Source organism: Fundulus heteroclitus, chromosome 11, assembly GCF_011125445.2.
Source record: "Fundulus heteroclitus isolate FHET01 chromosome 11, MU-UCD_Fhet_4.1, whole genome shotgun sequence".
Taxonomy (NCBI): Eukaryota; Metazoa; Chordata; class Actinopteri; order Cyprinodontiformes; family Fundulidae; genus Fundulus; species Fundulus heteroclitus.
The window spans coordinates 11,583,870-11,601,434 of NC_046371.1; the positions used below are offsets into that span (position 1 = coordinate 11,583,870).

At 38.0% G+C, this 17,565-nt stretch overlaps 1 protein-coding gene across 1 annotated transcript in view; it reads right to left on the bottom strand.

Moving 5' to 3' along the window:
- LOC118564637 (PDZ and LIM domain protein 4-like) overlaps positions 1-17,565 on the bottom strand; it is a 51,285-nt gene that overhangs the window by 25,003 nt on the left and 8,717 nt on the right. The window contains exon 2 of the mRNA XM_036143522.1: positions 12,523-12,674. Within this exon, the coding sequence (XP_035999415.1) occupies positions 12,523-12,674 (152 nt within the window). The remainder of the gene's footprint in view (positions 1-12,522; positions 12,675-17,565) is intronic.

A 17,565-nucleotide genomic window follows, 5' to 3' on the forward strand; every position in this document is an offset into this window, starting at 1 on the left:
ACTATACCCCCACTTGAGAAGATCTGTAACTATACATGTATATCTGATTATCCTCAAAAAAGTCTTACAAATAAAAAGTGTGGCATGCATTCATATTTAGACCACCTGTTGTTGCAAATACAACTGCATGTCTTTTGGGGTATGACTCTATCAACTTTCCACATAGAGACTGAAATTTCTCATTTTGCTTTGCAAAGTAGATCGAGCTAAGTCAAATTGGATGGAGAGCATCTATGAACAGCTATTTCCGAGCCATGCCACAAATTCTCCATCCTGTTTAGGTCTGGGCTTTGACTAGGCAATCCTAAAACATGAACATGCTTTGATCTAAGGAAACTGAAAAATGCCTAATCCAAAAAATGGTTTTAGTCATATTTTCCCCTTTCTTGAGTCCAATCTGGCCTTGGAGCTGAGTATGAATTTACTTTGGCTGCCCTGAATGTAACGTTTGAGAAAGAGTGCGAAAGTAAAACAGGCAGCTGACAACCATCTGCACTCAAATGAGGATGTTGGTGATAAATAGCCATTATAAGCTTCAACTAGATTCATACTTCATTTACCACAAGAAAAAAGAAGTAAAGAAAATATTGTTTTTTGCTCAGATACCACTAGAACTGATACTTTTTCAGTTGAAAGAATTCCAATGCTCTTTCTCCTGGGTGCAATAAATGTCAACCACCTTTGAACGAGCCCTTTTGGACATTCCTCAACAAACATCTGGTCATGGGTGATGACAAGATCAAATGATCAGAGAATTCTGCAACACAGCCTCTCATATACCATGGACGTTGTAATCATAACCACATAAAAGAGACTCGGGGAGAAGTGCGAGGGGACAGATGAGAAGGAAGGGAAGCGAAGGCAGCAGGGCTGGCAGTGAGCAGATCTTTGGAGGTTTCTTTTTGTTTTGCCCCAGCAGGAGTCCTGTGCTCCTTTGGCCCCTGCGGTTTTCATGCCTAATTCCTCAGCTGTGACTCATAGGTCACAGAGTCAGGGTGAGAAAGAAAGGGCAAATCCTCCGCCAAAGGGAACTCCAACTCCATCTCTGTTTTCTGTGAGGCTTTCCAAATCCTTAGACCATTCTCTTGTTTTAGTTTCATTCTCCAGATAATGATGAGATTTATTTTTAATATGTAGTCATACTTTATCTGTTCTCATCACTTAAAACCTTGTGATCCTGGATTTGTTACCCACTGCCACATGTTTAACCTCATATTTATGTAACCTATTTACAAAGTCAGGGCCAAACCTTCCAGATTATAGTATATATTATATATATTATATATATATATATATATATATATATATATATATATATATATATATATATATATATATATATATATATATATATATATATATATCAGATTCATACACATTTAACCTATTATGATACAAACTCCAACATAATTCATTGAAATTTTATGACCAAACACAGAGTACTTCATACTTTTTTAAGTGGAATGAAAAGGAAACAGTTTTTTTTTATTTTTTGTTTACACATACAAAAAAAATCCAAAAAGCATGACATGCATTTGTCTTGAGCTCCACTTATTCCAGTATCCCTAAATATAACCTTGTGAAACCATTCACTTCCAGAAGTCCAGTAATTAGTAAATAGAGTTTCCCTAAGTAGAGTTTAATCTCAGAATAAAGACATCTATTTTGTGGCTACGTGTGGTGGAAAACTAGCACCCTACATCTCCATAAACACACCACCACGGCTGCGGTTACAGTATCATGATGTGGGGATGCTTTTCTTTAGCAGGAAAAGGAAGTTAAAATCCCAATAAAATACGCTGAGGCATGTGGTTACAATGTGAAAACGCTTAAAGGCTATGAACAGTCAAGGCACTATAAGACTGAGAAGCAACAGAGAAAGCCACTAAGTGAACCAGTTGACCTATTTGCTACCCGGGGTAATTTGTTATACTTTACCAGCACGTTTACAGCCATGTAAATATTCAAAACGGAGATGAATGGCATATTTTTCAACTTTAATTACCCGTGACTGGAATCATCTGCTCCCAATAAAAAGGAAGTGACTAGAATTTCACTTATGATGCTCGATTTCTTCTGTGTTAAACGGTTCCAATAAAAGCTGCTGATGATTCTGAATCTCCGGGATTTTGGATGGGAAAGTGACCACTTAGTGCCCTTTTGCAAATGGAAGTTTCTAGGACCAAAAAGTAAAATGTCCTTTAACACAGCCCTGCAGAAGCCAAACCCAGCTGATTAGAACGCTGAAAATAATGCATGTTCAGAAAAGTGGCTTTGTGTCATTCGATGTAAACTGATGTTTAGACCACCAAGTGCAATTTTAATGAGAACACAAGATTGTTCGTGTTTCACAATAACTCCTTCACATGACAAGGACAAGACACAGAGCTCTCACTGTCGCACAGTGTGGGCATAATGACTCATTTTTCATTGCTGTCAACTCGCCACACACGACTCTTTCCGAAGAGACCGGCCAGTGGTGGAAACATGCATCCCCAACCACCATCATCTGTCTCTCATGTTCTGCAGCCAAAAAGCTTTCTTCAACAAGCTCTGGCCGAAATAGGGAGGGGGGGGGCTGCAGGGAGGTGAGCGCTCCACAGAAGAGATGGGAAATAGAAAAGAAAAATATGAAAAGGAGATACAAAAGAAATCAGTCGGATGGGGTTTTAGTTTGGAGGGGGAAACAGCTGGACAAAGAGGTTGTGGGAGACAAGGAGGAAGGAAAAATGAATGGAAACGCGGGGAGAGGCTTTCCTCCGCAGCCGGCTCATGTGTGTAAATGTCTGAGAATATGCAGACCGCGTGTCTGTCCTCGTCCTCCAACGCCACAATGAATTTGGACACCACACGTGAGAAGAGCGATTCCTCCTTTTTTCCTACGCAATGAGAAAAGGCAGCTCAAACACCAGGGAAGGCCAGGAATAGTGACAGACACGCATCAGGTGGAAAGTACGATGAAAAATGGAAAGTTATGCTTCATTGTTGACATTGGAAACGCTTTTTGGTTTTATTCCCTTGGTTTCCATTCTTTCAATCAAAATCTCCCTTGATTCTTCTTTTTCCTCACTAGTTTTCTAAACAGAACCAAACCAATGGCACAATAGGTAGAGTAGTTGTCTTGAAATTGGGAGGCTGTGGTTTCCAGCTTTCCCGTATTACTTGTCGATGTGCCCCTGAGCAAGGCACTTAGCCCCAAGTGGTCTACTTATCTGTGTAATCTTGTATGAATTAGCGCCCGTTAGTGAGTGTGACTGGGTAAATGTGGCTATAGTCACTGACATGGAAAGGGTTACAAAGCCAGTTTTAGAGAATGGTCACACTCTCATAATAAGAGCATAACAAGTCACCCAGGAGCTCACAGATGAACCCTGAATAACAACCAATGGTCAGTGTTCACGAGTTAACAGTAAAACAGATACTGGGTGAAAATGGCATTCATGGTAATGGGTCATTTGGAGCAACTTTGTCAATGTCTGGACTTAAATCCTTAAAAATCGGGCCACAATTTCTCTTGATCAAATTAGTTAGATGATCTCAGACATTTAACTACGACACAGCAATCAAAAACACAAGAAAACTGCAGGAGACTAAGAATGCCGAGGTCCGTATTACACCCATAATTACTTTCAGTCTTCATTATATCTCTAGACTTAGTTTCTTTTCATCTTGTCAAGTTTCATTTTCAGTTGGTGTTGGTTTAGTTTGGTTCACAGAATCAATTTAAAAAACACAATACCAATGTTTTTTTTACATGCTAGACTGTTCCATGTTTAAATTTTTCTACATTTACAATGGGGGTTTAAATAGCAACCGTGAGAAACTTTGAAATCTTGCTTTTCGATTTCTTTATTCTGTACTGCTAATACATTTTTTTTTATTGTGGGCCAAAGTAGCTCTTTTAAATGTATGCGTGAGACTGGGCTGCACAATATACTATCATGAGAGCAGGACAAGTACCACAGGGACTTTGAAGGGGCTAGAGACTTCCTGTGTATCCTGAAATATGTTTTGGAAAAGTTAAAACATATCCATCTAACAAAAGTAGACTAGACAAAAGCAATCAATCATGGGATTTTATTTGTAAGAGCATTAAAAAAAATAAAAAAAATAACTAAAACTGCCATTACATCTTATATGGTTCCTCTTTATCCTTCTTGCGTTTACTGAAGCACTTAACCAAAAAAAAGCTCCTCGAAGGACATAAAAAATGTTGGTTATGAAAATTAAACATGTGAAGCCATTACAAAGAAAGATTTTTAAGTTACTCAAGACCTCAAGTTCAGATGCAACCAGTGTACTGTAATTTTGGTTCACAGCAGACGTGTAGACTCATATATTTTGTCGATGAGCTGCTGCACAAAATTACAGGTCTCCTATTTCTTGTGACTGTTTGGAGTACTGTATTTTATGACATGGTCTTTTAATAAGGGTTGAGAACGGCTGTCCTCTAAAATATTATTTTCTCGCGAGTCAGCATGTGCTCTTTCAGTCACTCCCAGTTTATTTGACTCCAGAATCAACGGTCGCAGTTAAAGACTCCTCACTTACTTCTGTGGCCCACAGTTTTGTACTGTTTCCAATAATCTCAGTCCCAAATGTCACATCTCCTTGAATGGAAAAGGCACAGTTTTTTATTTTAGTTTTACCACAAGAACATGACAAAGATATTCTCTGGAAAAATAATACCTCTGAGCCTTAGCAGCTAGAGGACATACGTTCATGTGGTTGATTTTACGCAACTTAGTAGGAGTCTAATGAGATCTCGTGGCAGGAGTAAATTTGGTATTTTTTTACTGGTGAAATAAGTGTAGCCTATGAGCCCTGGATATGAAGGTGTTTAAAACTGGCATCCTGTTGCATTTAAGTTCGACACTCTTATTTTGAAGTATTAAAGGAAGTAGTTCTTGACTAACCCTGAATAACTGACAGTTGAGTTGATTAATAAGGACTTCTTATGGTGCCGTCTGACAAAACTCAATTTCAAAAGCATTTAAGAAGCCTCCATTACTTTAAAAATGTTTATCTGAATCCTCTACACAAAACCAACTTCCGCCGGTTATGGGCACTGAGAATATAGCGCCTGGCTAATTATTAGCTGCTAAAGATGCCAAAGTTGGCATCTGTTTTGGATATTCCAGCAAACACTAAACAAAAGTCCTATTTCTTGATTTTAAATAAGTCTGGACTGCGTTTAATTGCATAAATTTTAGGATCTGAAATACCCAGACTGCTCCAACCTGACCTGGATAATTCTACACTAAACAGATATTCTTTAAAAAAAAAAAGAGTACACGGTTTATTAAACTTTTATTCTGCTTTTGAAGACACTCAAAAGAGAGCCCTTCAATGCTGTTTCAGCATTGTGACCACACTAGTATTAAACAAGCATAAAAATGACCTTTTAAACCAAACAGGAATACTTTTGTAAGGCTCTTTAAAACACAGTTTATGTTTCGTGATACCTCACTTTTACTGGAAACATTAATAACATTGTGCCTCTTTATCGCCAACTACAAATTGTGTCGCCTCTCTTGATGAATCGATCAAGAGAGACGACTGAATTTATTGTAATTTTTACCAAGTTTTTGGGTGAAGAAAGATACAAAAAAATACCTTTTACCGAAAAAAACGCACAACATTGTGAGTTAGATTGGTAATATTGATAGTTAGTAGATGATGTTTTGGCACAACATTATTGATTTTGTAGATTTATTATGTTATCTGAGTTATGAGGCATTACCAGGCCACTGAAATACTGTTTTATAAAAGTTTAAGTACTGTTTGTAATGTCCTTAAACTTCTATATGCTATGATGACGTGTCCCTGTTATCACTGTTGTCTTCTGAGTTAAATTTATCCTCCAAAACCATAATTTAAGCCATGAAGACCCCATTTGCCTTATTCGCTCACATGGCTCCTTAGTGTTGATTTCTGTCCTGTTTTTCTTTCTAATAATTCTACTACTTAACTTGTTTCAACACTCCATCTCTCTAAGTATTCAAAGTATTTATCAAACACATTAGGATCAATTAAAAAAATATGTTTTTTCCAATCATGTTTCCTCCACGTCATGGCCTGTCCAATTAAACAACTCACACTGCAGTCAAATGTGCATGTCTATCTTTCAGAGCTACCTTATCCTTCTTTCCAGCAGCGCAGGGCGGTTCACGGCATAATTATTTAACCAACATTGTGCAGAAAGGTCACATTCCAGCAGCTTTTTCCGGCCTACCTCTTGTTACATAGCCCACTATTTTTAAAAGCATATCAGGGAAAATGGAGAATAGCCTGAATAGTTTTGTGGAATTAAAATTAAAACTCTTATTTAGAGCAATTACTTCAAAGACAAATAATCTGTTCAAAACCTGTCCCTATGGACATACATGTAACTTTACTTAAAATCCATATTCAAAGCAAACAAATATTACAGCAAAAACAAACGCTTTTCTATTCTAAAACTGCATGATCTTATCACAGGTTCCCCAGTTACAAGTATTACCATTTTCTCGGGGTGCAACAATGCATATAGTTGACAAGACCAGATTATTTGAAATATTGGGTTCATGAGAAGAAGGTGAGATTAGATTTTCAGCAATATCTTGGAAATACTAAGAATACCCCCATTTTTTGTTTTGTTTTTACTATAAGAGTAAACCTGTTTACATGGCAAAGTTTTCCGGTAAAAATAAACCATTCTGTACTGTTCATTTACACAACAACGCAGAATGTTTTCTCATACAACGGCATATTTTGAAAACTGGTTCCAGAGTCCTGGTTTCTGCTGTTGTGTAAACAGGAAAAGACAGAACTTCTCTTACAGGGAATGCCTGGCGTATGCGCATTATTACAATGATCAATAGATATGAATGTACATGCACAATATTACGACTGCCTACAATTTAAACAAAAATGGTTGATAGTAGAGTACTGTTAAGGGTGCTGATTTCTCTGAATATAACCATGGCTGGACATGGACATAATTCAAGGTTACCTTAAAGCTATAATTGATAATCCTGTTCAGAAACACTTTTTATTATACTGGGTAAAAACGTCCTTCCATCATGAAGGTAGTCAATATATTATGTATTCAGAAAAAGGAGGTTAAAAAAGTTGATCTTTGTGAAGCTGCAGTCCTGTAAAAATTCTACCCAATTACGGCTCTTCGCACCGAAGTGCAGGGATTTGTCATAGTTTTGTTCCAGTTCTCAATCTCCTCTGTTCCTCGAGTTCCAGGTGTATCGGCGTATCTATTGGTTTTCCCACATGCCATCATTCTGACGCGCTCACATAACGGCAATGTGCGGGAACGTTACGGGAACGTTACTTGTCAGTTTCCGCTTGCTGGCTGGGCATGCGCACTTCTAGTGTTTATGAATCCTATTAGCTTAGCAGCTAGGTTAGCGGTTTGCTTTGGTGTTAGCCATTTATTGTAGCTCCGCTGCTCTCACAGTATACCTTGAACGTGGTTGAAAGTGACAAGAAGCAAACCATGTACAAGTTTATGAAGATGAAGGCCTCAGTAGAAAAAAAATATGACCAGAGTGTGGATATGGGAGATTTTTTTATGCAATCCCCACCTGAGTTTAATGAGCAAAAGTTGCTGTTGCAAATTGAGAATTTGCACAGGCATGTTAGTTCTAGTTATTTCTCTAGGGTTGTCCTGCTCTTTTTATTAACAGTTAATAAAATTCTAAAAGTCTTCAACATTTTAAAATGCAAAATGGAGGAAACATTTTATTAAAGAAATATATCTTTAATGTATGTATCAAAGGTATGCCTCAAAGTATAACCAGTACATTACAAACTGTTTTATTTTGGATTATTATTGAAGACATATGTTTAACCTAAAGGGTAAACAATAACTGACAGCTAAGGTTATATATTTAAGAATGTAACTTTGTACCTCCAATAATCCAACAGTGTAAATAGTTAAAACCATGTAAAGTGTAGGGTGCATAGTCTTTGCACTGTTGACTCACTGCAAGATGTTCTTCAGTTTGAGTCTGAGCTAGGCCAGACGTGACCAGATTCCCAGTTTCTAGAGTGAAAGTAGTTAAATGTTGGAATGTCCATTCTCCCAAGCAACTGTAAAGCAGCTTCTCTGGTCGTTGCACTGATTGGTACTTCACGTATGCTTCGATAAATTTACAATCCCCATGTGAAAAACCACTTAATGCTCCACAGTTTTGACTTGATATATGGTTGGGGTATTCCCATTACAGGCCGGTGAAGCAGATGAGGCTGCATACTATAGAAAAGAAAGGAATAAAAAAGGAATGGAAAATTATTATTTTTTTAGAGCATGTAAATTTCTTCTCATCTGACTGCTCTCATGACTGTGTCAGCTTCATATTTTGGGCTTTATCTGGCAAACAGAGAAAAACGTTGTTCTCTGCTGCCATAAAAGGAGAGAGCCAAAGCGCCAGTTTGGCAGATGTCACTTGTAACTAAGGCTGAAACCACACTGTGTTCTTCATCTAAGAGGACGATGTTCATAGGTTGCCAAAATCACTCCGCACTTTCCAGTACTCCAGCAACCCAAGTAACCATCTAATAGAAATGTGGGAAGCATCTGACATTTCAGTTTTTCCTTGGTTGCAACCTTTCAACCACCTTCACCCCTCTCTGTCATTAACTGCTTAGACTGGTGATTTTAACTCCAGAAACATGTCGATTCTGTCCTCTTCTAAAGTTCAAACCACAGAGGCGCAGTAAGAACACCTCTTTTAATTATAAGGTTTCTGCATTAGGATGTAAAAAAAATGATATCCAGTCTATTTTAAGGCCAAAACCATCAAAAGCATAAAATATCTCCTAATGCTTTGTGTCATAATTAATGTAAGTATTAAAGTTAAAATACTTCAGGATTTTTGAAAAGTAAGTGCATATGTACCATCCAGAATAATTGCCAACAGGACATGAAATTATTTATCTGCTCTAACTTTTCAAAGGTTGGAGCATACAGAGAGAGGAATTTCGCACCAATCCTATTTGTACAATCTCTAGAACAACTAGAGTTCTGCTTTCTATCTTCAGTTCACCTAATGATTTTTCAAGCATTCAGGTCTAGAGTTCAAGAGTCCATGAAGCAACATTGATTTTATCCAATGACAGCCCAGTTTAGGTTCTTGGGCAGAAGACCCAAGATTTTCTCTTTTATCTCATGTCTCCAGTTATTTCAATGGTTTTATGGCGCTGAAAGTTATTGTACAGCGTCGAGGGATTTCACAAAAGTAACAGGCCCACGCCAATATGATTTAGGTCTTTTTCCCCTCTTCCCTCCTTTGTTTTACCTTGGACCAGTGGTCTCAAACTCAAATCCTCGAGGGCCCGTGTCCTGAAACTTTTAGATGTGTACCTTGCCTTACCCAATCGAATGGCTAAACTATCTCACTAGCCTGCAGCCAAGCTCTGCTAATGAGCTCATATTAGTCAGGTGTGTTGAAGCAGAGATGCATCTAAACGTTGCAGGACACAGACCCTCATATGTATTTGTTGCCTAAAAACGCATTTCAGTCTAATTTCAACAAAGTACCTTTATGTATAATTTTAAGTATAGTCCCTAGCATTTAGCAAGCTACACAAATTTGGGTTCACACTGAACTCAAACAAGTGTTGATTGGCTGCCGCTGATTGCCTGACATTTAGCCTATCTCCCGCAAACAATTCACTCTGACAACGTGTGGACAACGCTGAGAATTTTTGCTCAGCTTGTCTGTTCAACTCACCATGGATTTTACCGAGCAAGTCACAGTGCTGTATTTAATGTGGAAAACCGAAAAACAGTGTCGGAACCCCTGGGTCCACCAGATCCTCCGGAGGTGAAACCCCTTCGGCGAATACAGCCACCTCTACAGTTCTACAGTGAAAAAGATTAGAATAGAAATATTGTGTATGTCCCACAGTGGGGAAGTTCAGGTTTGCCAGGAGCAAATGGAAGCAGCTTAAGGAGAAAATAATCAATGAAGGAGCCAAAAGCTCTTATTGCCTTGGTTCCTACTTATTTATGAACTTTTCTTTGGAGAACTCAAAGTTCTCCTCAGGTATTTCTCTGCTCCTCGTGTTTGAACCGAAATAGGAAAGAAAACTTTAACTTTTATGCCCCCTCTGTTTAAAATGGCCCCCAAACTATTTGAACAGCCAGAACCTGTTTCAATGAAAACCTTCAGCTCCATCTTAAAAAAAAAAAAAAACAGGCAACAGAAATCCTTCAAACATTGTCTGTGTTTTCAATCTTAAATTGTCACTGCTTCAAATGGTATATTGTTACTGTAACAATAACCCCTACCCTTTATTTGTCAAATTTCCCGCAAAGTATATATTTAATGGTTTTGTCATAGTCTTGCTTGTCCACTGTGATGTCTGCTGCTGCCTTTCTTGGCCAGATCCCTCTCGTGAGAGAGGACTTGATCTCAATTGTTTTTTTTTTTTTTTTGTTGTTGTTTTTTTTTGCTGTTTCAAAGGAGTGGTTATCCTTTAGATTCATCCTTGGGAAACTTCACCCAATGCTGAGAGAAACTGCAAAAAGAACCTAGAACCGCTTCTCAGTTTCTTACAGTGTGGTAAGAAAAAGATTGAGGCTTGGTTTGGTTTGTTTTCTTTTAAATTCAAATGAATGCTATAAAAAATCTCTCCTTACTAAAAAAGGGCAGCACAGCATATATAGGCAACTTCCACATTTTATAAAACTGCTTGGCATCTGCAACTGCGCTCCGTCTAACATATGGGACCAAGGCAGAGATGTCTGGCATCTGGCATCAGGATTGATGAAAAACAAACACAGCATATCAGTACCAACAACTCATAACAACTGTCTAGTAGGGTTTAGATTGATGATTTAGGCTTGTTCTGCAGCCACAGGGCCCAGGTACTGTTCAGTCATTAGGTTGACCACAAACCCCTGTTTATACCCAGATATTATTGAGCCAAATATGAGGGAAACTGCGTGACAGCAGAAGCTTTTTCCAAGCTGGGTTATGCAACAGACAATGATCCAAAACGAACTTGCAAATCTACCACAAAGCATCTAGAAAGAGAAAAGAAGATCTTACCATGGCCAAGACTGAGTCAAACAAAAAAACTGTAATGAGGTAGGATGTTGACAAAGCTGTGCATAAAGTATCAAACCTCAGTGAACAAAAAGTCCTCCAGAACAACATGAAAAACTACTAACGCCTAACTTAGAAATAAACTGTTTTTCAACTTACCTTACATCACTAAATTCTAGCCCTAAAGTACTCCATTAGTTATAAGACAGATAAGAGTTTTTGTAGCTCACAAGATAGTAAAATGTGAAATATCACCTTTGAAATTCATTCATAGAGATCAGGAGTCTGACTCACTGCGCATGCAAGCTTCATTTACTCTGATAGAGCGCCAACCAGATCATTTAAACTGTTGTAAAGCTGTCATCTTTCACTATGACTCAACTGTCTCAGGCCCAGACCCAAATAGATCTGACCTGACCAGAAATAGAAACAATATGTATTTCTGGATATTAAGGTCGAATTGACCTTTTTTTTTATATCAAAAACAAACAAAAAAAAAAGTATTTTACTCCATTTGCTGAAAAGGATTTAGAAACCACAGTTATTTTCTGCTAAGGCAAAAAGCAAAGATGAAAGATACAAAAATGCACTCAAATTCAAATGTTACTTCCAAAATCTTTAGTTTTGTTACATTATTAACAATGACTAATAATGACTTGTGCAATCCATCCATCCATCCATCCATCCAACGAGCCATTGTTTTCGGCATACACAAGTTCAGGTCATTGGGTAGTGGGTCCAGGAAGTAACACAAAGACATTTCCCTGCCCAGTGATACTCTCATGTTCATTCAGGGGGATGTTTCCAGACCAGAGGGGAAATACAGTCCCTCCATCAATTTATGGATCTTCCCTGGAATCAACTCCCAGTAGAACATCTTTGTTTAACCTGCCAGGGAGATGTGCCCAGAAGGCATCATAATCAGATGCCTGAACCATCTCCATTGACCCTTTTCAAAGAAGAAGAAGCATCAGCTCTACACCCTATATCAGAGGCTGAGCACAGCTACTCTGTGAAGGAAGCTCATTTCAAATGCTTATGTCCAAGATCCTGTTCTGGTAATCTCTCTTGACCCTAGGTGAAGGTTGAATCGACCACTAGTTTTCCAATTTGAACAAAAAGATCTGTCCTTGACCCTTGGTTCATGAAGGCCTGCTGACAAGTGTTCTTCTGAATTAACTTTTTCTTGAACATGTTTGTCATTTTGCAATGTCCATGGCTAACACATAAATCCAACAAAACAAAACAAAACAGATCGGGATCGTTCCTCTGACACACCCTTCCAAGTCACTCCATCTTGCCTGGTGCGTATTAAAGTCCCAGAGGAAAACAGCATAATACCTAGTTGGCATCCCTTCCAGGACCCCAAAAAGTCTCTGAATGGTCAGCCAGACCCTCACCAACAAGATGAACCGGACTCTAAAAAAGATTTCTAACATGACACTGATTGGCAGAGTGGAGGTTTTCATACCTGCTGATGATGAGCGTGAGCTGCTGGGAGCATGTTTTGATCTTGTTCTGAGCCTCCATGTGCGTCATGTGCTCTGTGCTGTCACCATTGATAGCCAGAATGGTGTCCCCCGGCACCAGGTCACCTTGGGCCGCCTTGCTACCAGATGTTACCTAAAAATGGCAATGCACAGACAAATGCAAACAAGTTGTTTAGAAGCCACATATAAGCACACAAAAGAATAGTGCCAGAAAAAAAAAATAATAAAAATAAAAGTTTGCCTAAAAATTCCATTCGACAGACAAGACATTCAGTCTATCAGGCAGTATGTGGGGCAACCAATGTTAAAGCATTTTACAAGATGGAGAATAGATTTAAACCAGTGGTGTGGAATTTCATTTACATTTCTTGATACCTATACTAAAACATATTTACAGTCCTAAACAATACAGGGTATTGTACATTAATGTACTGCTAGTAGAGAAAGTAGGGCTGAGTGATGTGTACCAAAAATAATATCCTGATATTTTTAGACCGAATGCCGATATACTATATTTGTCTCAATATGTTTTTCTTTTCATAAAAGTAACTATAAAACGCTATCTCTGATTCAAAGCTTTATCCCAAATGTTCCACAGAAAAAAGCTGTACATAAATATGAGAAACGGCTAAAAAAATAACCTACTGGAATTCATAACAGTTTCATTCTAAAGCAACATAGACCATCTTGATATAAACTATATTGTCTCATCTTATATCTCTTTAAAAAAAATCTTGATATTTTTAAAATCTCAATCCATTGCCCAACCCTAACAGAAAGTGTGATTTTTTTATCTATTTTGTTTTTTATTAAACTCCATAATCTCCCTCATTCTGAACAGATTTGTCTGTTTATAGTTTGTGGTTATTTTGGAGAATAAATCTAATCTAGTTAATTATTTTCAACATTTTCTCCATTTGGTTGTTACAGTTTGTATTGAAAAATGTGTTTTTTTTTCTGTTTTGTTTTTATTTTGTTTGTTGTTGGGGTTTTTTCATATAGAAGAGTATACCATTGAGTACTGCCAAAAAAAGAGAAGTAATTTAAAAATTATATAAGCTTAGCAGTGCCCACACAGTTAAAATTTAACCAAAGCAGCTGTGTTTTCATAGATGTCCTTTTGCCTTGGGCAGCACTTTGATTTTTATTATATGCAAACTAAGGTAGGAAAATGCTAGGGCACTCAGTTTTTAATCCATCCACTTATCTTTATATGGCTGTTATTATGACATTGAACACAAAACCACAACCATGAACAGTTTTGTGATCAACCACACAATGTTTAAGACTATATCATCAGTAAATAATTTTCAAGGTGGGATACAAATTCTATGTGACCTGGTAACCTCAACAGATGCAACTGGTTTGAAGATATCGGCTCAGTGTGTTATTTCTCCGTGGTCTTGCTTATGACATATTTCCACATTGCTTTAATTTAAGAAGATTTTCTTTCAGCAGGTCATCAGAGCAGATCAGGCACTGCAAGCCCGCATTCCTGAACCTTGCAGGTCTGAGGACATTTGAGGCTTACTGGGAGGCAGAGGGGTGAGAATGAGCAAAGGGAAGGTTGGTGGACCAGTGGGTGTGTTTCACCTTCACCTTCACATGCATATCGTATAACATGTGAGATCAATTTGCATGATTACAAAAATGCACAGATGTCGCTTATATTCCCAAGCTAGTCTGTGGCTGAAAGGAAAAAAAAAAAAAGACTGCTAATTATTTCCTCCATAACAGAATGGAAACAGTTATATCACAGGCATCGGAGACAAATATTAGTGTTACAGGAAGGAAAGAAAAACAATGACATGAGGTAAGGTGTTGTTTTGTCTCCAATCTTATTCCGTGCTCCAGATATTATACAATGAAACGTAACACCTTGTAGTTTACCTTGTCAAATATAAAGCAGTATCCTTTTTAGAGAAGGATACTGCTTCTGTACTGTATTTTTTTTATTTGTTTGCAGGAAATATGAGGAATCCTTTTATCTGCAAATGATGTGATGTTTCTGGTTCTAATAACTGGTAGATAATCCAGAGATCCCAGCTCTACACACATCTAACTAAGATTTTCACTGGTATGATTCAAAGCAGGGCCACCTCCCTGTTAGCTAAATTAAACGAAGGTCATCCATGCACTTGTTGTGAACATCTACTGTACATGGATCTACTCAGTTACAACAGGCTGGTGACTATCTCCTGCCGTCCGTGGGTGAGACAGAAATGATAAATGAGACAAACTACTGCTCATGCACAGATCCACGCCTACGATCTATTTAGAATACCTCATTAACTGTGGAAGAAAAGGTGGGGTTAGTGTTAGCCCCGCCACATCAACACAGCTGGCATTCGAACTCAAAGTCTTAGTAAAACAAAATGCAGCCGATTACCAAGAAAACTGCCCAGAGACAGGGAACTGTCGGGACTGCGTTATGAATAGCGGCATAACAGAACCCTCTTCGCAGATATTAAAGAGCGAAAGGGAATTATTGTGGATTTCAGACTACCGTCCTGGGAAAAAACCTGAAGCGGATTGACGAGATAAAAAGATGCTCAACTAAAACATTCAGTCAGAAATGCAGCAATGGTTTAAATTTAAAAAAACTTCTAGATGAGGCTTGGGTTCCTTAGCACTTACAGTATGCTAATTTGATGCTGAGCCTTGTTTTTTTTTTATCTACAGTTACTTGCAACATCAAAGACTCAAAAAAAATAAAAAAATAAACTATTAAACTAATGAAAAGGCTTGGGATTGCTCAAGAAGGGATGAGTTAAAGACAATGTTTCACAGGCTGCTGAACATAACTGAAAACATTGCACATCTTCAGCACAATTTCATGCTTAACTAGTGGAGAGTATCATTACTCAAAGTTTATACAGCTCTGCTGCAATAAGGAGCGGTAAAGGAGGTCATATTAAAAGCAATATCTGTCTTCAATTACTTTCTCTACCAGAGCCATACGCTGCTTTGGGGTAAATCTACCTGTCTTAGGTTTTAATTTAGTTTTTTTTATTTGTTTGTTTTTGCTAAGTTTATACTTCAACAATTTCATTTTCCCCTTGAGATTATAACAGTATTTCTAAATTGAATTCACCCCAGTGACCAGATTATTTAAGAATGCTTGGGGGGATCTTTGCACAAAAGCAGCTGTAGATGAGTGACTGTTCACCTCAACTTAGAGGTTTGATCATTAAGTTAGTATTGCATTCAAAACGTGAGACAAGCTATATCTAATTTTAAACACAACAAGCTGAAACAAACTCATTTAAGCAAAGGGGTTTTTTCTCTGAGCCACACAGATGCTTTTTAAATCAACTCCTTATGCTTTTGTTGGCTATCCATCTTTGTCACTTGGTGCGAGTTTTTAAGTTGAACTCATTGATCTCAATAGCAGAGCCCCCACCGCTTAACCTCACACCAACTCTAATACTTTTACTTTGACAGCTGCTCTGAGACATGTTGCTTCTGGATCAGTAAAAACTTGACTTTAAAAAAAAAAAAAACAGATATCAATACAGTAATTCAATCCAGTGTAAATAATATGTAAGGGCTGGAGTAATAAGTGGAACTCAGGGAGAAATGGATTTAACTCCCTGCTGTGTTTTTTTTTTTTTTTTTTTTTAAGCAAAGACATACAAGTTCATGATACATGAAGCATTAATAGCTAGATTGTGTGGTTCAGATGTGGCATTCCTGATTTACAGCCCGCGGCCGCACCAATGTCACTAACTCAGTTCCGGTAAACACAGAGGGCACTGTGGGGAGGTTGCGTAATTTTGTGTACGCAAGACTGATTCTGGGAACGCTGCACTTGCAGAAATTTGGCATAAACAACTGCACAACTATAAACTTGGTAATTAAAGATCGAGTCTTTGCAAGAGGCGTATGCAAAAACTTTTCTTAGGGCTGGAAATGGAACAGGGTTTTTTTTTTTTTTTTTTTTTTTTTGTATGTGAGTGCCCTGGTTGATGAGACGGTAACTGGAGGGGAGAGTTTGCTTTGCTCAATCATCGTGGCCTCCCCAGAAAGAATTCCCTTAAAACATTTGTGTGAGCGTTGGATTTGTGCCAGGGTTGTGTCACAGTGGAACAAAGCTTATTCACCCTCAAAACACACTCACACACACATACACACAGTCAGTTATGGCTCAGGCTCAGACCCTGAGCGGCACAGCATGAATCACAGATACACACAATGGTATGCCTAATACCACAATGGTAAGGCAAAAAATAGTCACTAAAGGACAAACATGTCTGTCCACAAAGTACCCTAAAGATGACGTAGACATGCAGTTCATACACAATCATGGTTTTCTATATATACACACACTTTTCATGTAATGTTATGTAATTACTTATGTCTACACAATGTCGTTAAAAAGTAATTTTCCGCTCACAGATTTGTTCTGTCGTTTTCTTGCTCTGGTAACCAGACAAAATAAACCAGAGTTTTTGAATGCTTTGTTTATTTATTAAGGTTAAGAAGCCATATGAACCAACCTGGCCCTATCTGAAAAAGTTATTGACTTCCCTCTTAAATCATTAATCAAACCATTTTTCTTGGCTGAGTTCCACTTGGTACACACAGGGCTGATCACTGGCAGAGCTACTGAGTCAAAAACCCACTACAAAGAAACTGTCTGACAGCATGAAGTAGGCAAAAATGGTCGTAAATAGCAACACACTATGCTGTGTTCTAAATTAATTAAAATTCTTCTGCAATGAAGAGTGTAAACAGATGAGAAAAAAAACACCGATATCAATCAGTCAATTAAGGTTAACAAATCAAGTTCTCAGGCTTCAAGTGAAATGCAGTGAGAACTACTGTCTGCAAAGCAGGCAGACATGGGAACAGAGGTTAAACTTCCAAGGACAAACCAGCCAAAAAAAAATTTCAACAACTTCTACAGGACCCAAAGCAACATGAAAGCATTGCAGGCCTCAGGTGTCTTAGTACAGGTCAGCGTTTATGAATCAACAGCAAAGAGACAGGGCCAAAATGGCATCCATGGAAGATTTTTATGG